Raw genomic sequence first — 20,130 nt, 5'->3', positions numbered from 1 at the left:
GCTACCCACCTTTCCCGAATCCTCTGACTCTTTTCCTTGGTTTGGGGTTCCTAGTATGTGGCCTCCCTCACTGCAGTGCATCAGGGAGCCCCACTTCGTCAGATTGTAGGTCTGCCCCTGGTGTTCTGGCCTAACTGGGCCAGGACGCACTGTTCTACCCTTTGCTGGGCTGCAATAGCAAGAGGTGGGCCATCCGACTTCTAAGCCCTGGCACCCTGTCATGCTGTCACCAAGTGCCTTGTAACATCAGACATGTCAGTTTACTTTGGGCCAGTTTTCACCAAACAGTGATATTAACTTTCTGAGGGGTGACCCGTGGCAGAAAGGAAACACCTGAGGTCCCACAGGGCGCGTTCTGCCTCCACCGGAGGGGCTGAGGCTCTGTGAGCAAGTGGGTGAGGGCCCCCCGCAGGGCCCCTCTCTGAAGCCCAAGGATGGAGGGGAAGCAGAGAGGGGCTGGCCGGCAGCATGGCCGTGTGTGCGGCTCACCTGGCTGAGATTGAGAGGCTGCTGCTGCTGGAAGGGGGGTCCTGGCCGCTGCTGTCGGTAGGCGATGGCTCCAGCCGAGCTCCCTGAAGAGTGACCGCTGGTGGAGGTCACATTGCTGGATGACTTGGACTTGTAGGACGAGTGGTGACTGGTATTGACTACAGGGGAGGGGGAACACGTCACAGGTCAGTCACAGGTCCTTAGGAGTCCAGAAGACTTGACCCCTTGCGGGGCCAACAGTGGCCTTCCAGGAAGGAACACTTCCCTGAGACTGGACGATCACAGAGGAGCCTCACCTCCCCAGACCCAGCTACGACCCTGCCCTGACTCCACACTGGCCACTGGGCCCTGGCTTGTCCCACTGCTTGGGAGCAAACCTTGCCGGGCTTTAGAATCACTTTCTGGTGACACTGAAAAGCAGAGGGAGGGGCTAACAGGAGAGCAGGGGAGGTCTCTGCAGCTGCTCCCGTCCCACCCAGGGCTGCGGGAGGGACTAGCCGCAGAGGTGCGCAGACACAGGGACAGACACAGCAGGACACAGATAACCAAGCCTCAAAAAAAGGACCACACATGTCCTAGAGGGAAAAACCAGGATCAAATGAATAGGGTAGGGAAGTTTATATTAAATAAGCCATTTTAGTCAATTTTGGTGCTGAGTGATCTGTGAATACTAGCTCCTGACAAAGTGGGACTTGTGCCTGTGTGGGGAAAGCCACAGGAGCGCCGCAGGTGGAGGGGACAGGGCAGAATCAAGTGCTACTGCTTGCCTGCCGCTCGGGGTCTCTCCAGACATCAAATATTTCTCTCCTGAAGCTTTGCCTAACACAGATGAAAATCAAGAGGGCAATGTGAAAAAGGCCTTTGGCACAGGGAATCCAGTCACTTGCCAAAACTGCTGCGTAGACACCTTGACTCTAAAAACTGTCCACACTTGAGGGTGGGGCCCGGAGCAGGGGTGTTCAAGAGAAGAACCATACGGTATCTAACATGAAGGGAGACTTGGCAAGGACGTACACAACATGTCACAAGGTGAGTCTACTTCCCATGCTGTTCAGCAGGAAGAATTCAGATGATTCACTGGGGCCTGAGCATCTTTGGGAAACACAGAAGCTGGGCATGGTCTCAGTTACGTACCCCGTGGTTGCTAGTGTAAAATGAACAGATCTGGGGCTAGAGGCTGCTAAGTATTAATGTGGTACACATCATAAGGAGCAGGTCCTTGATGTACCTGGTTGCATCAATCTATTACAAATCCGAGGGTGATAAGAAATAAAAGTCAAAGAGGAGCTGCCCAAGGCTGGGGCCAGCAAGAGATGATGCTGATTAATTGCTGATGGAGGGAAACATGAAGAGTGTAGGGAAACCAGAAAGCTGGGGACGGGAGATCACGGTGCCCCCCAGGGAAGAGCGCCCCTTGAGTAAAGGGAGAGCTGCCTCACTGGGGAGGTGGTGGTGGTGGGTCCTAGTGGAAACCCTCAGACCTAACTATGCATTGGCACCTGGGGGTCCTCCCATCCCACCCACTGAATCGGAACCCAGTGGGGGTGCCCAGGAATCTGTATTCTTAACAAGCTTCCCAGGAGAGCAGGAGCCAGTCAGGCCCTGGTATGGAACTGACCTGCTTTGTGCTCAAGCCGAATCTGGTTAGATGTGCAAAAGCTCTCTCAAATCTGGGGGTGGAGGGGACTTGGGGGGCAAACTGTAGGGTAAAAGATGGGAAGTTGCAAATGTTGGTTATCAGAAGAACTTTGGTTTCTCCCCTTCATTCAGTCACGGTGTGACTGTTGGAGTCAAACTCCTTCCTGCTTTGCAGCAGGCCATCCATGTGCTCGCTGCCCGGTCCCCAGCCGTGATGTCATCTCGCTGCTCCTCTTTCAACGCCCTGGGCATTTTAGGGTAATTATATTTGAGGGAGAAACCCTGAGATAGAGGTATCTATAGCTTGCATCTGCAAGTGAAGTTTTAAGTGAAATCGTGTAACGGAGCCTGGCAGCTACCTGCTACTATCATTACAGGTCAGAGCAGGGACCTCCAAAATAAGGGAGGGGTCCTGAAGAGGACTGAGGGAGTAAAACAATAATGTCCTCCCAAGGAGATGAGGAAAGTGACAATGGAGTGGAACGAAGGCAAGTACCGAAGGTCAAGCTCCTGGTGTGCACTATGGAGCTGGCAGGAACATTCCAGAGCCCTCTGGTCAAGCCCTGCCCAGTTGCTCCGAAGATCTGCTGTCCCAGGCACAGCTCTGTCCGCCCGGGGTGCGTGGGGAGTGCTTCCGCGCTCTTGCTTTAGCACCACCAGGAGACTAAGAATCTCTCCTCCACCCAAAATTTTTTATTTGGCAGAAATATCCCTCAGAGATTCTCAGCCATTCAGGTAATTTTTCCTTAATGTTACAGATATGACACAGTCCTTGTGGAAAGGCTGTGGGCTCAGCACTCAAACCTGCCCCTTAACTGCACAAGGTGCAGTGGGCTGAGGATGGAAATGGTTGACGTAACCTGAAAGGCATAAAACGTGGGCTTCACAGAGCTGTCCCCTCTCAATGCTCACCTTTGTGTCTTCCAACGACAGAAAACTGCTGGGTGATGCTGGGCAAACTGGCCTGTGTCCTCACCTGTCTTAACTAGGGCTCGGACTAGGTGGTCTCAAAGTCTCAGTGACTCTTGCCACAGTTCTGTCACCTTCCACAGAGTGGTGCCAGCACGAAAGCCGACCAAACTTCAAGGTGGACGATTTCTAACTTGCGGAAATCTAGTCAATGTCTCGTGCATCCTCCACCTTCTTTTAAAGGGCCAGGAGAAACTTCGTATCAGCCACCTTTTTTTTTTTTTTTTTTTACCAATTCCTAGATAACTTGCCTATGGTCACTTTAGCCCGTTCTTATTATCCTGTATTTTACAGGGATTGTTACTGTTAGAGAGTTTTCCTGAGATGTCTTGGAACATGGGCATCCTTGGTTTGCAAAACTCATTGTCTCATTATGAAGGTCTTACCATCCCTGACCTGAAATCTCCGGTGTCGACATTTTTGAAATTCAGCATTTCAGATCTTAGAAGGGTACTATGGTACACGTTCAGTAGGGTAGGTTACCCAGCAGAGCCTTGGGTGCTACCCCATAATCAAAGACATAAATATTCCTGCTACAAAATACAGGGAGATTTCACCAAGTAGCACAAACACGACTGTAACGAAGCAGGAAGATGGCAGAGGGACTATGAATAGCCTCTTACTAGCTCAGGTCAGGCTTGACCGCCAGCTGAGTTGGCTGTGAACCTGCTTGGTCCTCAGAGCTTTCTGGATTTTGGATTGCCGCTGAGAAAAGAGTATCTCCTTCTATTTCTGCTCAATAAAAGAGCCGGTCTTAAAAATTTTGACAACATATCTTGAGGCCTTTACCTGTTAATTAACCAAAAGAGCCCTTCACACCAAGCGGTGTGCATTTTAGGCTGTGATCTCTGAACTGGGGTACATGCAGTGTTACCTGAGGACTTGAGGGTGCAGGGCAAGTAAAGATTTACGGGGTTAATTCCCAGATTCTCACCCTTCAAATGCACCTTTTCCTGAGCTGATCTACCAGCACCGGGACCCAGCGCCTTAGCCCCCACCTTCCTTCCCTTTCACACTTCTCGCATTTTACAAAAGCAAGGCTTCCCTCTCACTCTCAGGAATGTTAATGAGGCACCAGGCCCTTCACCTCCAGGTGTGGAAGGCCTGGGCGGCTCCCGAGGCTGCCTGGTCTTATTTTCTTCAGGCTACAGACTCTTGACAAACTCCTTATGCTATCCATCCATTCATGAAATAAAATTTAGAAGTGAGGCGGCTGCCACAGGGGAGACCTTTTCTGACAGACGTGAAGTCAGCTTTGGCTGCCTGGGCTGGTGACAGGGAGTGCCAGCTCAGGAAGGCACGCGGCAGCCTGTCCGAGCATTCAGCAAGCGGGATCTGCAGCTTTAAGGTCTTGACAGACACATTTAAAGTACTTGAATAATGATACAATGTACGTGTGACAGAAGTGATGTCCTTTGCAAACATTTAAAGTTAAAAATGTGTGATGGATGTAGTTTTAGACAATTACTGAAGGGATATGCGAACAGAAGAGTATGAGGTCCCTGCTCCGAGGACTCTCCTGGGTCAACTACTCTGTGCACCTGCAGGCTCCTTGGGTCCCAGAGCGTGGCTTCTGCTGAAAATTCTGTGGCCTCCACAAAAATACTTGCCTGGGTAGAGAAAGAGGGTTTTGGGAATGAGACGTCCTTATGTCCCTCCCACACTGTGCAGGCTGGCCTATGGCACGGGGCTGGGGAGGTCCCTAAAGACGCCATCCTGACTTCACCTCAGGGGGCTCTCGGGGTGGCATCCCCATCGCCCATGGCCTGTGAGCCTTACCTGGGACAACCACCTGACGGGGGCCCAAGGCCTCCTCTAGCGGGGGTCACAGCCAGCGGGGCCTTCCTGAGGTAGAGCAGCTCCTCGCACCTAAACAGGATCTTTTTGGCTGTGTGTATCTCTTCCCTTCTAAATGGTGCTGCTTGGTGTGGGGGCCTGGGGGTGGTTTGTGGCAGAAAAGCAGAATGTGCAGATTTCTTCTGGTTTATTCCCCAAGGGAGCATGAGCAAGGGAGACACTGAATTGCTGCAGAATCTGGGGTGAGTACAAAGCTTAGCTGGAAGGTTAAATTCTCAGCCTTTATGCCACGGCCCCGTTTTCAGGACAAGGAGAGAAACACACTCCCTAGAGTCTCTCCTCCCAAAAATGAGTTCCAAGAAGATGCCGAGATGGGCCTATTTTACCCTCACCTACCAGGACTTGAGAAGGGTCTTCCCAAGGATGGGAGGGAGGCCAGGAGCTGATCAGGAACCCCCCCAAACCAGGTATCATTCCAGAGCAGTGGAGAAGGAAATGGGTGGTTTTCATTTCATACCTATCACCCTACTCAGAGGGGCAGCCGTTGTAAAGGCGGCAAGGCATTCATTACAGAATTAAAAATGAAAACACTACTTATAAAGGTGACATTAGGTGGAATCCTACACCGCTTACTGGAACAAAGCCCCTGGGTAAGGATCCATACTACCTAGTGCTTATTAGCACCCACGTAACAAAATCGCTGGTAGCAGGAAGCAAGAAAACCAGTCTCTGAGAGATGTGCTTGGCCTGCCCTGGCCCCAAATTACCTGGCACTAGGCTGTCACATTCCACCAACACTTCACTGGCCTGGGTTTTCAGGGGTGGCACGATGATAGTTCGTGGGTTCCCTGTGCAATGAGTCTCTAGGCTCCCCTTGGTGTCAAAGGTGTTGGTGTTGTGCCCAGCACGGTGCTGCACGGAGTAGGGGCTGGTGTTGCTGGAGGAGTCAGAGTAAGGAGAGTCGTGCACCGTGACACAGCTGATGACGTTTTTTCTCTGCTTGGAGACAGTGCTGAAAGAGAGAGAAATCAGAACCGTGAAAAGGCTGTGAAGTCAGACACTGAACGAGAACTTCAGAACCCGGCTCTGTGAAAAGCCCGTCTCTGCTCATGGTCAGGTGTGGAAGCAGCGGGGGAGAGGGCAGGAGTGTCATCTCTGCTCTCCACCATCCCAGTACGGAGGCTGGCACACAGCATCACCTGTCTAGCAGCAAGGGGACAGGTGGCGATTTGAGACAGGGGCTGGAACTGTGCCCACAAGCGCTCTGGAAACAGTGAGAAGCTTCTGGGTGGGCCTGGGCTCTCCCCAAGCAGCAGAGCTGAGCAGAACTGCAAGGGAGGCACCGGGAGCCCAGAGCCATGTGGCAATGCCCTAAGCCACCAGGAGGGGACATCTGAGCAAGCAGAGAAGGGGCAGCAAGGCCTAGGCCACCCAAGGCCCTGGGAGATGGAGCAAACGTGGTGGGAGGGACTGCAGCATCCCGCAGGAACCAGGATGCAGGCACAGGGATGGGAGGAGAGGGAGGTTCTGAGGAGGCAGATCTCACCCAACACAGTTCAGATGTGCTGAGAAACAGAAATCAGAATCTGACTCAACACCTCGCCATCTCTGCTGTGATGCTATTACGAGGTATGGCTTTGAGGTGCAGGCCACCCAGGACCCAAGAGTCCCATTCTTAGGGCAGGCCTGGCCCTCCGCCTCCTGCAGCTTCCTCACTGGCCGGGCCAAGGATCAGGGAGGGGACAGCACTGCATCCAGGTGAGGTCAGTGGGGCTCCCGCTGGCAGGAGGCCCACGAGGGCGCTGCTCTGAATCTGCTTCACCCTGTGTCTGAAACTTCACAGGCTGATAGGGAGGACTGGCTATGGATGCCTCTTGGCCAGCATGTTTTTCTCTGAGATATTTATGTTTGTGTGGTTACTTGAGGAGCCAATTCTGTCTGTCTCCAAGCTCAGTGACAGGCTGGGGTGAGGATGGATATGGAATTTGTTGCTTATTGTCAAGGTTTTAAAAATGGATTTTCATCTATTTTGGTACATTGATCATCTATTTTTAAGAAATATTGATTGCCTAAGTAAGATGGTCAATTTCCAACTAATTCACTATGAGAAGGAGGTGGTGTTTATGGAATGCTGGCATTTACTGGAGCCACAACCACCCCTTGAGGCGGTCTGCCCAAGGTCACACAGCGAGTCACAGCCTACACCCTGCAGGATGGATCTCTGCCACCCTACAGGCAGCAGAGAGGTGGAAGGACAGTAGGGCTGGTGACCTACGAAAGGCTGGAGGGGCTGAGAGGGGCCCACAGGAAGTATGACCCCCTGCTGCCCCAAGAGTGCCACCATGCACATCTCGTTGGATGATTCTTCTAGTGGTCGCACATTCTGTCTTTCCTGGCTCAAGTAGAAGGTTCCTCCCTGTGTCTGTGGCTAAGTACGTAGGCTCTGCTGCCAGCATTGCTGGTGGTGTGGCCTTGAGCAGCTATTCAACCTTTGAGTAATTCAGTCTCCTCATCAGTAAAATGTGGATGACAGTAGTACCTATATCACAGGCTTGTTTTGAGAATTAAGTGAAAAAAACACAGGAAAACGCTTTGAACATACAGTGAGTACTCTGTAAAAGTTAGCTGCTATTATTACTATTTTTAGTTGTATTACCTCACTTAACATGTGCAAACAGATTTGCAAAAAACCCTACCTAAGCAAAGTGAATTCTATCAAGGGACAGACATGCTGGAAAAGTTTCTAGTCCATGGATAAAACAGATGATTGATATGAAAGAAATGAAAACTCATCGGGTTAGGTATCTTGGAAAGCTATGCTACAGGGAATTTCTGTACAAAGAAATACAATACATCTCTTTGTCCTGGAGGAGATTAAAATTTCACTGAGAACTGTATAAAAACATGACAAGTTAAACAGTATAAGCTTGAAAATAATCAGTTAAAGAGAATAATGGGTGTCACAAAGCCTTCCATAATGAACTGTCAAAGGAGCTGTATAAATGATAATTGTTAAGAACTCAAGGTGAGGAATGAATTGACTGCATATATTTATCACTCTTCATGTTAACTTTGATAAAATAGATAAATTTTAATTAATAAAGATCTACACTTCCCATGTACAACAATTTAAATGCAAAAAAATCCACATGCTTATTCCTCAAAAAGCTAAACACATTATTACCATATGACCCATCCATTCCACTCCTGGGTATTCATGCAAAGGAACTGACAGCGAGGATTCACACACTCGTGTGCCAGTGCTCACAGTTACATTGTTCACAGGAGCTAAGATGTGGAGATAACTTCTAAGTACCCATCAACAGATGAACAAATAAACAAAATGTAGTATATCCACACAATGGAGTATTATTCAGCCATGAAAACAAAGTTCTGATACATGCCTCAATACGGGTGAACCTTGAAAACATTATGCTAAGTGAAATAAGCCAGACACAAGTGGACAAATATTGTATGATTCCATTTACATGAGGTACCTAGAATAAACAAATTCATAGACACAGAAAGTAGATTATTGCTTACCAGGAACAGGGGGAGGGAGGAATGGGGCATTATTACTTAAAGGGTACAGAGAGAGTTGCTGTTTGGGGTGATGGAAAAGTTCTGGAAATAGTGGTGATGGCTGTACACAATGTAAATGTATTTAATGTCACTGAATTGTAACTTAAAAATGGTTAAAATGGCAAATTTTATGTTATATTATTTTACCACAATTGAAAAAGTTAATGTAAGGTATCAAAAACCGATGAACTGTACACTTTAAATGAATGAATCATATGGCATATGAATAATATCTCAATTTTTAAGAAGTCCTCTGCGTATTCAGAAGCAAAAAAGCAAAGTGAGTGAGCACAGGGGGTGGCGGGAACACTGAGCTCTGGAGAATTAGGAAGTGGAGTGCCAGGAAAAGGTCCCAGAGCCTAAAAGTAGGGAGAAGGAATCAAAGAGCAGCAAAATGCTGTGGAAAGCTGCAGAATCTGGAGGAGGGAGCATGGGAGGGACAGGAGCTGCTTTCAAATGCAAAGACAAGTGAAACCTGCAGCTGCTTTCTGTGGTGGGTGGGGCTGGGGAAGGGGGCAGACAGGTCTGTGCAGTCTGCTGTGTAGTTAGATGTCATTAACGGGTCCCCTTAACCACCACTGCAAAGTGCTCCCAGGACCAGGGAAGATGCAGCTCCCAGTCACCCTGCCCCTCACCCTCTGCTTTGGTCACAGCCAGCTCTGCGTGATCAGTACAAACCCACAGCAGCTAGCTTACCAGTCACCTCACAAAACACAGATATGTTCTGGTGCACGTGCACGGTCTGCAGGTGTGGACCCCACATAAGGAACAGACGCTGGTTCCCAAATGGCTCCTGAGAGCTGGGTTTGTAGTTCTGGCTCTGTCACTTACTGGCATGACCCTGGACTGCGGCCTGGACATTGGTGTGGCCCTGGATGTCCCCCCAGCTCCAGCCTGCTATGAAATCTCTTAGAGAAAGTGGCATTAAAGGATCCACTGTGAGGGTCCCTTAAAGATGTATTGTTAAAGACATTTAAAATAGGATTTGATTTACTCCTAGTCTGGAGGAAATAAATCCCTTTATTAAGTGTACCCATGTGTGGACCCAGACCTGGCCAATTCCTGCTGACTGTATCTTCCTTAGCTTCCGAGTACTTTAGGAAATGAGCAAATTAAACATATATGCACCAATTTTAGCCAAGCCGTCATAAAATTCAAATTGGACACATCTGGAATTCTTCACTCAAATTTGGAAATTGTGGAGAAGCTTGAGCTCAATATGAGTAAGGATTTTCTGACAACTGGAACTATCTGACCATATATAATGGACCCACTTCATGAGCCAGTGAGCTTCTTGTCACTGAACGATGGCTTCCTGGTAGGAGTCATAACAGCTGACAGCGTGGTCTAGATGACCTTTGAGAATCTGGGGCCATGTCCTGCTGGAAACCCAACAGGAGAGCGAGCCCTTCCACAAAGAAGCTGAGGAATTCACCTAACAAGAAGTGTGGGATTAAACCTCTGTAAACTCTTCGTGGGTCCCATCCTTTCTTTGGAGCTGGGAAGTTCCTAAGCCTCATGAGCAAATGGGTACAACACAGTCTAATGCTAATTCACCTACCTTTTTGAAGGTACATATGACAGGTTTGAAAAGATGAATTAAAATTTGATAGCTCTGTTTTCAGTCTCTTCTGTTAGAAATCTCTGTGCTCTACTTGAATATACAATGCAGATCACAGAAAAAATGGGAAGCGGCAAAAAAGTCACTTTATCAATAAGTACAGACAGTCCTCCATGGATTCTAGGCTCATATATATATTGATTCTACTGGGATTCACTTCACTGTGGTGTCTAATTAGTACTGATAGCTTATCAATCCCATTATGAATTGGTTAGTGGAAGTAAGAGAAGATAGTGATAGGAGTAGAATGAGAAATATTTGCTTAAATGACCTTGATAGAACATTACTTCTGAATCAAGAACAAAGCTGCCAGAGTTCATGATTGCATTGTGTTGTCATGGCAACAGATGATTTTGCTCATTTTAAGATGATGAAAAGAAATAAGGAGCTAAGAAGTGAATCAATCAGCTCCAATAGAGAAAATGCTGCTAGAGGACCAGATGCAGGCCTGCAACCCCTTCCCCACAAGGTGCTTATCTGCAATGTGCTTCTGGTTTCCACTTGCTGATATGTCAGCTCCATGCCTCAAGACTAGGCTCAAAGCTTATCTCTGCCAATAAAGTTTACACACATTATTTCACTCCTCTGATTCCACAGCCAAAGTTATACGTGAAAAATATTACTCTTCCATTACTACGACACTGATTCCTGAATAGAGCCAGCGTTCATGGGATGCACAGCAACTGTGTTCAAAGTACATCACAGGTGGTTTCTTCTCCAGTCTTCTCAGCCAGACTTTGTGGTCAGGAATATTACAACTCTCATTTTAAGAGCAATAAACTTCAGATGTGGAGAGCTTAGGTCACTTGCTCAAGGTCACACAGCTAGTTAAGGGCAGAGTCAGATTTGAACCAAGAGCTAGCATTCTTTTTTAATTTTTATTTTGGGTGACTAAGCAAGGACTTAGCTTGCTCTTTTTAAAATTTTATTTTACTGTGATAAAAATACTTAACATGAGGTCTAGCCTCTTAACAAAATTTTGGTGTACAGTGCAGTATTGTTGACTATAGGGGCAATGTTGTGCACCAGATCTCTAGAATTTACACATCTTGCTTAACAGAAATTTATGCCTTTTGATTAGTAACTGCCCCTCCCTTACCTACAGCCCTTGGCAACTGAGATTCTGCTCCTTGATTCCATGAATTTGACTATTTTAGATAGTTCATGTAAGAGGTTTTTTGCATATTGTAGAATTCCCTTCTTTTTAAGGCTGAACAGAATTCCACTGTATGTACGTGCCATGTTTTCTTTACCTGTTCATCTGTCCACTCATCTGATAGATATTTAGGTTGTTTCCACATCTTGGCTGTTGAGAATAATGCTGCAATGAACATGGTACTGTTAATATCTCTTTGAAGCCCTGATTTCAGTCTTTTGGATGAACATGCAGAAGTGGGATTGCTGGATCATATGGTGGCTCTATTTTTAATGTTTTGAGGAACTTCAATACTGCTTTCCATAGCGGTTGCACCAATTTACATTCCCACCAGCAGTGCATAAGGATTCCAATTTCTCCACATCCTCATCATCTCCATAACACTTGCTATCTTTTGTCTTTTTGATAACAGGCATCCTGACAGGCGTGAGGTGATATCACATTGTGGTTTAGATTAGCATTTCTCTGATCATTAATAGTGTCCAGCATTTTCTCATATAGCTGTTGGCCACTTAGGGGTCTTCTTTTAAGAAATGTCTCTTCAAGTGCTTAGCCTGTTTTTAAATCAGGTTATTAGTTTTTGGCTGTTGCATTGTTCAGGGCCTGTCCTTGCTCTCATTCACTATGCGTCACTCTCTGTTACCCACCCCTCCCCCCTCCTACCCACAAACACCAATGGGCAGACTAACTGGACCACCTCCCTCTGGTTACCCCAGGGGCATATCTGGTGACAAGGATCTTCTCTAAGCCTGGGGTGCAGGGTGCTCCAGCTGGTGATGAGAGCTGCTGGCCCAGCTGCCTCCACAGGGGTGGGCACTGCTGGCCACACTGCTCCCATTCCCCTCCGGCCAGCTGCAGTACATGACTGATTACATTGAACCAGCCCTCCAGGTGAGGAGAGACAAGAAGCCACAGTCTCCAGGCCAATGTGCTCCTTCTGATGGATTATGTAGCTCCCAGTTTAAAGTTATTAGTGAGGACAAAAATCTTTACATTTTAAATTTAGTGCATGTCATATTCCATTCAAGTTAAATTATTACCACACTTACAGCCCTATGTATCTCTCTCTTTTAATATACACACACACACACATATCACCACGAAGGCCATTTTTATGCAACTACCTTCTAGCGAAATCAGAAACAGGGCCTGGAAGGATCCCCGAATGCTCACCCAGGCCTCCCCTCACCACAAAGCAGAAACAGGTGTTCTTTCTCCAACCTTCTTCAGCAAACCAGCCCCAAGACACTCCCGAGTCACATGAGGCTCAGCCTCCCAGCCCCTGAGGACTGTTCTGCCCTGCGGCACCCAACCCACTCCAGGCCTCCTCCTCCCGCCTCGGCCCTGCTGAAGGCAAGGAGAGAACCAAGAAGTTGCAACCAGTCAGTGATGGCGTTGCAGTGTGCTGACGTGGTAGGACAGGCTGTACGGGCAGCAGGGTGCAGTTCCCTTCTTCAAAAAGCAGCCCCTTAACCACACTCCTCAACCCACTGGGTGTTTTGAATGAAGGCCTGTAAAGAGGATGCAGTGAAGTTGGCTTGACAAAACGTCCTTCCATCTCCTGAGACACGTCACGTACTGAAACGTCATTCAGTTGTGGGGTGCATAAACTGAGAAACAACAAAGCCCCTTCACATGATATTGTGTGGCCATGTTCCTGTTTCTTCTCTCAAATGTGAATCAGCACCTCCCCAGCACCACACTATGTTGGCTGTTAAGTAGCTTATTAACTGCCAGGAGGAGTGGAGCAGCGATACGATTGTAAGTGGCAATGGAAACAAAGTCCACTTTGGCTTGACTTTGCCCATGTAATAATAAACGTGTGTTTTTTCCCCTTTTGTTAAGTGGATGTTAATTTTTTGGGCCAAATTCATTTGAGCAGCAGTTTGTCAGTTTCTGGTCATGCTTGTTGTGTAGTAATCACTCTAGATTTTCAATTGAGTGTAAAGGAAAACATAATGGGTCAAAATTTTTTTATATAATCATTTTAAGAGTGATCCCTATCAGAAATACTGAGTTATATTTTTTGCTGAAAGTTTACATTTTGGTAACATTAGCCATGATACTCTGAGGAGCTGTTTACAGATGCCAAGTGATGCACAGTGTGGCAGTACGCTGATGACCTGAGTAAAATGAGTCCTGTCTACAGAAAAATCAGGTAACTGAATGGAGGAATAAACGAATGAATAACAGAGGCTGACAAAATCATCTCTAGCTCATCAGCTGCAACGAGCCACTTCGGCCACACACTTTAGAGATGACTCTCGGCGGCAGGTTGTACGATACGGCCTCATGGCCTCTAAAAGATGGTGGCAGCACAAGGAAAGGTTAGCAGAAGGGCCCGAATAGTAAGACGGATCATCTTTGTCCATGGAGAGTTCAAGGGAGAAAAGGTGGCTTATTCAGCACATGGAGACAGTCAAATGTCCCTCTAATCAAAATTATTTATAAATATTTAAAATAAGACCCATTCTACTGTTTAATCCTGGGGGGGCCCAGAAAAATGTGCTTTGTTTTCTGTCTCTAGCCATGACTACAGAGCCCCCTCGTCCAACAGTGACTCACTGAGAAAATGGAGACCACTGGACCTTTTTTGGCCTCATCCACTCTTTAAAAATGTCAAAGAATTAGAAGAGGTGACTTCTGCCCTCTCACTGCTAGAGCTCCTGCATTTTGATGAATGTCTGGCAGCAGCTGGGGCTCAGTGAACAAGCTGTGTTCCCTCCAGAGCCCTGGCCTGGTGTCCTGCATGCAGTGGCTGTGACCGTGTGTGGGGGTGGCGGTGGTCAGAGGAGGGCGCAGGACAGAATTTATATTTGTTGAATTAATGACTGAAGATAAATCAGTTATTTTTGCCAGTAATTAAGATTGCCATTTCTCTAATGGCTGGGGACCTGAATCCCAATTCTGCTACTTAGAACTTTTATTAACTTGGGTGAGTCACTTACTTTTCCTGGCTCTGTTTCCTCATCTATCAAATGGGACTAGAAGTACCAGCCTTGCACATCCCATTAAACGACGCATGAGACAGTGCAGGTGAAAACACTTGGAGAGTGTTTGTCATGATTCCACCTCCCTCCCGACACCTTTAATTCACTTGCTCCCAGCGTGCCCCTCATGCTCTGGTGTCTTCCTAACAAGCAGGAGTTGCTGACCATCTATCTGTTCTGGCAACTAACAGTACCACACACTGGGGGTCAGGAATAGTAGTTTTGCCTTGGCATTCCTCTAAAAATTCTAGGTAATGTCATCTGGTCCCAGAGATCTAGTGACACTCTGAGTTAGACCTAAAACTGTGTGTTTAGTGTTGTCCCATGTTGGCCCTAAATGACATCAGTGGTGGCAGCACTGCCGTGGGACCCTGCGCCCACTATCCTGTGAGCATCACTGGCTCCTTGACAATCTAGCTGCTGCGCTGTAGGGGAAGTAATCAGCGTTTCAGGCAGACTTTCAGCACAGGAGATATCAAGTCTGGGAATGACCAAGGTGGGTGGTCAAGAACGTTAGTTCCCACTGTTCAAAATGGGAGCACCGACAAGCTGAAGAGCTTCCAGGCCAGAGGTGGCAGAGCGGCTGCCCAGGGGGCTGTACTCGGGGGTACATCCTTGTCTTCCCAGCACTGATGCTTTCCTATGAGCTCCTTAGTATCTCCTGAAGAAGCTGACACCCCCCTCCATGAGGGAGAGACCCTCAAACCTGCTTTCCCTTCCTGAAATGCCTTTCCCCCTTGCCTCCTGCTTTCTCTTTGATCAGCTGCCCCACTGTGCCCTTGAGCCCATCTGCCCAGCCGGAGGCTCTGCCCCCACACCTCCCTCGCTGGGATTTGCAGTCTCACCTCCTCTACTGTTTGTCCACGCCTGTCTAGACTTGTGGCCTTAGAAAGCCCCTCTCCATTAGCCCCTCAGCTATTTCCTCTTTGACTCTCACAGTGTTTTGATGGGCCTGGTATTCCTAATGATTTGGATGTGTCTTGTCTTGCTTATTATCCTGCAAACCTCCTGAGGACAGACTGTGTACCTTATTTATGTAACACCTGTACGTCCTAGCACAATATCTTACCCTGGTGGGGCCAATAAATATTTACTGTGTTAAAGTTTATGATAATTGATTTCTAAGAACAAGTCACCATATCAACCCCCATTCCTATTCTCTTCTTCTAAAATGTAGTCACAATAATGTGATCACATTATACAGTAGGTTTCTCTATAAATAAAACAGCTACTGGTTTCTGTTTTATCCCACTCAGACTCAAACACATTCTTTTGCCATCTTGCATCTTCAAACGCTTTCTTTAAGGCAACAATTTGATACCTCTAAAAAGCATTATTTTCCCATTCTGTGAGCCTCTCGTCACAACTGTGTACAGCTGGAACCCTTCACAATTGCTCTCTGGCCTCAGTGTGTACCTTCCCCCATTTGGTGCAATGTCTCTGGTGAATTTCATTATGTGGGGCTGCTGAGTCCCTTGCATTTTTGTTTCACGAAGCTGTTGTGGTTGTTCCTCACATGTGAACCTGCCAACTGCCCCTCCCCTGCCCCCCCTGCATCTCGAGTGATTTACGTCAAGGCCCTCAGTGCTGCCCAGTGCCAGCTGTCTCCTTCCAGCCCTGCAGCTGCTGGGGCCCTGAGTCCTCACCCCAGAAGCTGACTGGCAGAGATGGTGCACTCATCCTCTCAGATGCGCTATTCAAGTCTCTCCTGAGCATGTATATTGAGATCTGTGTCAATTCAAATCTCATACTTCAAAAACGATATTACAGTCTGGTTGGTTGCCAGATTTTTAAATTACTTTCTCTTTTTTCAGGTTGTGACAAAGGGCTGTGGGAAGCTGTTTGACTCATCTTATGCCCAATGACACAAATGTGTGGACAGGCTGCTCCAGGCCAGGGACCAGGCCGGGACTGGGAAGAACCTCCAGCCGAGCCCATGAGATTCCTGGGCTGGGGAGGATGCAATGTTGACCCAACTTGGGGCTATTATCCACAAGGAAACTGAGGCCAGTTGTGGAACAGGCAGGTGGGGAGGGGGGCACTGCCCAGTCTCCCCAACCCTGTGGCCCCTCTGGCACCAGGCAATGATGGTAGGACCCAAAGTACTCCATTATGTTCTTCTCAGAGACACACTGAGGATCAGGCTGAACCATTAAGTGGGGAAGAGGGCACTGGAGTGAGACATACACTAGCCCCATCATGAAAACCCAAAGCAAAACACTGAGTTCACATGAAGATGGGCAGAGAACGCTTCATGCAGGAATAGCTATCGTGGGAATGTTTTAACCACTCTAGCTATATATTTTGTAATGACTGCAAGTGCAGGAATTTATTATGTAATCAAAAGGATTTGTGATTACTAATTGGTGACACTGTGTCCGGTCAGGATTAATAATTTGGGCCTAATTGCAGATGTTAAGATCCAGTCATGGGATGTGTGTTGACTGGCAGCAGTGGGCTGGGCAGGCCTCCCTTGCCCGGCCCTCAGTCCCAGTGTGAGGAGCTAGTGGGTTGCGGTCATGAGGCTCTGAGATCTACAAGGCCTGGAGGCCCCTGGGGTGCAGAGGCCAGGGGACCGACTGCTCCAGAGGAGCAAGTGGCAGGGGCACATGCCTCCTTCTGTTCAAGTCTGGCTGGGAAGGTTGGAAAAGAGGCTCTGGTCCAGGGTTAACAGTCTTCCAAATGACAAATACCTCTTCGCTCTCCAGGAAGCGCACAGAGAGTCAAACGAGTTCTTACTACTCTGGAATAAATAGTAATGCTTTCTGGGTCGAGAGCCAACGGGCAGTTTGAAAGACTGAGCTAATCAGACGCAGGGAAATTTCTGATTAATTGGACAATTATTTTGAATTCTGAGAGCGCCAAGGCAATGCTAGAGAAACATCCTGACCATCTAGGAATAAATTCAATAGCCTAAGGCAGAAATTTTTACGCTTACAGGGTTGAAGTACACAGGCATGGTGCGTCAGATTTTTATGGTCTCAAGTCCCCCAAATGTATAGAGCCTATAACTATTTTTTTAAGACCACAGTGACTCACAATTATTTTGGAATTGAGCAATTATGGAAAATCTGTTTGACATTCTCTTGAAATCCTTCTAGGATACGGCAAAACCAACATTTAGGGGCCAGGAGAGAGGGATCATCACGTGTGATGATGGGAAGCTGCCCAGATCCATGCATTAACTGCCTCCTGGTGTGCATCAGCAGCACGCAGCACTCCCGCCCTGCCCCTTCCTGGACGTCGGAAGGTGGCAGGGCCTCACCTGGTGGGGGCGTGCTTCTGTTCCTCCTCCTCGTCCGTGTCGCTGCTGATGGTGATGACGCTGACCGTGGGGCTGGGGGTGTCAGGAATGACAATCGTCTGCCGCTGCCGCTCCCGGGCGGTGCTGGAGGCCCCATCGCCCCACCCACACGTGACAGAGGAGCTGCAGGCCGGGCTGCTGTGCACCAGGGCGCAGCGCGGAGGCGTGTTCTCCTTGACTCGCTTGGACCGCTGAGGGGAGCTGACGGCCTGCGAGGAGGACACCTCACAGGTGGACACGTTTCTGTAACGACAAGGCCACACACACTCACGGAAGGTCAGGCCCAACAGCTCCTTCCAAGGAGCCCAACCGCCTAACCAATCTCCATTAGAAAGTTAGAGGGCCAGGGCACCCAGGGTTATTCTGCAGCCACAGCAGTGGCCACTTGTAGAGTTCTCGCTTTCAATTAGTCGCCACCCAGACAGGGACAGCAGCCTGGCCTCCTCCAGGCTCCGGCTGGCTGCACATGCAGCTCCCAGAGGGATGAAGGGAGAAGCCAGGGCTCTAAGGACAGGGGAGAGGGGTTGTGCCCAAGGGGTGGGCTGGTCTTGTGTGGGCAGAGCAATGCCCAGGATTTCTGAGGTGTCTGCCCCAGGGCAGCCCGACTTCCTGAGCTCCATCTGGTCATCCTCTCCCCCACACTGGACTTAGGTCTTGTTTTGGAAGGAGCTGGACGAAATGGTGTTTGCCCCAGAAAGCTTTGGTTTCCTTGGTAATGACTGTTTACCACTTATTAAACTAAAACACTCATTTCTTAAGACTTCCTGGAATTAAAGGATCTAATGCTGGTGACCTTGCCCTCCTTCCTCCTCTGAGAAAGGGACGTGGCTGTGAAAGTATCTCCTTATGTGCAATTTAAAAAGTGATCTTTAAAACTTTATTTTGATTGACTAGATATTCCTTATCAAATTAGCAAAATGGAGTTTCTGGAAACTTCAGGAAAAAATACCTTACCCCTTGCTCTCTCCACCAACCCCTGCTGAAGTGGGTTCTATTTATAGTGAGAAACGGAAGCCAAGCGGTAATGAAACTTAAGACTTTGGTAAGTCCTTAGAGATTCTAGCACCTTCTAGTTAAAAGGATGGCAGAAAGATGAAAATAATTTTGTAAAGATGGATTTATTTCATTTTCTAACTGGTGTCAGATTTGTTGCTTGTTCCTTCTTGGCGGCTGGTTAAGTTTTACTAAAGTTACTCCTTATCAGTACTTATTATTCCTACTTACTTTATAAACCTTCAAATTATTGCTAACATGTTGCAATTTTAAGATTGTTTACATCACCCTAGCAGTTAAAATATCTCCATTTGGCATTGTTAAGGGAAAGTATGCCTGTTCCCACCACCCTACAAGGGAAGAGCCTTCTGGTCTTTCAGACTCTTTGCCTAAGGCATTGCTCTTCAAATACAAAACTTACGCTAAAATTCTATTGATCTTGAAATGCACTGGCAGTACACCTTCATAAAGCCAGCCGGGTGATGAGTAGGCAACAGGGTGGGGTTTGTCACCAGGTTGGGAGGCTAAGGGTTCTCCTTGCCAAGGAGAGCCCTGAGTATGCTAAGCTCAGTCCCAGGGTCAGAACAGAGTTGGGACAGCCCACCTGGCTGGGCATGACAGAGATGGCTGGGTGGTTGAGATGGTGGCCTCTGTTGCTATCCTGTCTATAACGACATGGGTGTGTTGTCACGGGCCTGCCATAGATCTCAGATGAATTTCCCTGAGTTGGCAGAAACATCCAAATAAGGCATCTTGAGGAAAGATAACAACTCGAGAGAATTGGATTAATCTTTGCATGAGAAAGAAAGAGGCAGGCCTAATTTCTGGCACCTGCCTAGATGAGGAAATAGAGAACCAACATTCACTAGACATTTTACTGGGTTTGTGTCTTGATTAACCAATTCCAAGTAAGTAATTAAGTCAGTGCCAGTGGAGAGAAATGCAGGAGCGATTCTGCAGCCGTACAATCTTGATCTTAATTTTTTTGTTGTAAGTCAAGTTTATTGAGGTAAAAGTCACCCTTGGCAACTGCTGGACGAGTGCTGACAGACATACACGTGGCCCCAACCATCCGGCCACGAACTCTTTCATTACTAGGGACACTTCCTGTCCTTCCCTGGCGAAGCCTCCTCTGACCTCTGTCCCTATAGGTTTGTCTTTTCCAAAATGCCATACAAATGGGATCATGCCAGCATGTGGCCTTTTGTCCATCTTGATTTTTATGAGTTGACTGAGATAAGATTGGATTGAAAGGGAATGAGAAAGACTATTGTTTTGCTGGCTAATGTCTAGGACTAACCAAAGTTGCTTACATTTAAGTAAGCAGCTAAGTGAGTTCTACTTCTGACTGTAGATTTCAAACAAAGCACAGTGCTCCACTATTTTCTAAGTTACTAGGGTTTCTCAGAGGTAATTCTGAGCGATCTGTAGAGAAGAGGGTGGGGGCAGAATTGCACAGCGACGCCGGCCTCCACCCGCAGGCGGCCAACGCAGCGGCGAGCAGGGAAAGTGGAGCCCGGGAACAGACCAGAGCGAGCTCCAGGCCCTAGCCCTATCCACGAGGCGCCACACGTCCTACCCCATCGCACGG

General features: G+C 47.9%; 1 protein-coding gene across 21 annotated transcripts in view; it reads right to left on the bottom strand.

Annotated features, from left to right (window-relative positions):
- HIPK2 (homeodomain interacting protein kinase 2) overlaps nt 1-20,130 on the bottom strand; it is a 174,892-nt gene that overhangs the window by 15,099 nt on the left and 139,663 nt on the right. For all 21 annotated transcript variants that reach the window (XR_012132083.1, XR_012132084.1, XM_073238362.1 and 18 more), the window contains 3 exons: nt 17,508-17,789; nt 5,661-5,905; nt 490-647 (listed from right to left, as the gene is read on the bottom strand). Coding sequence is in view for 19 of the 21 variants with exons in the window: in XM_073238362.1 (XP_073094463.1) it covers nt 490-647; nt 5,661-5,905; nt 17,508-17,789 (685 nt within the window). In the remaining 2 variants the exon portion in view is untranslated. The remainder of the gene's footprint in view (nt 1-489; nt 648-5,660; nt 5,906-17,507; nt 17,790-20,130) is intronic.

This window comes from Manis javanica, chromosome 6 (assembly GCF_040802235.1).
Source record: "Manis javanica isolate MJ-LG chromosome 6, MJ_LKY, whole genome shotgun sequence".
In the NCBI taxonomy this organism is placed as follows: Eukaryota; Metazoa; Chordata; class Mammalia; order Pholidota; family Manidae; genus Manis; species Manis javanica.
The sequence above is the reverse complement of the archived record's forward strand: the minus strand, read 5'-3'. Positions and strand labels throughout refer to the sequence as shown.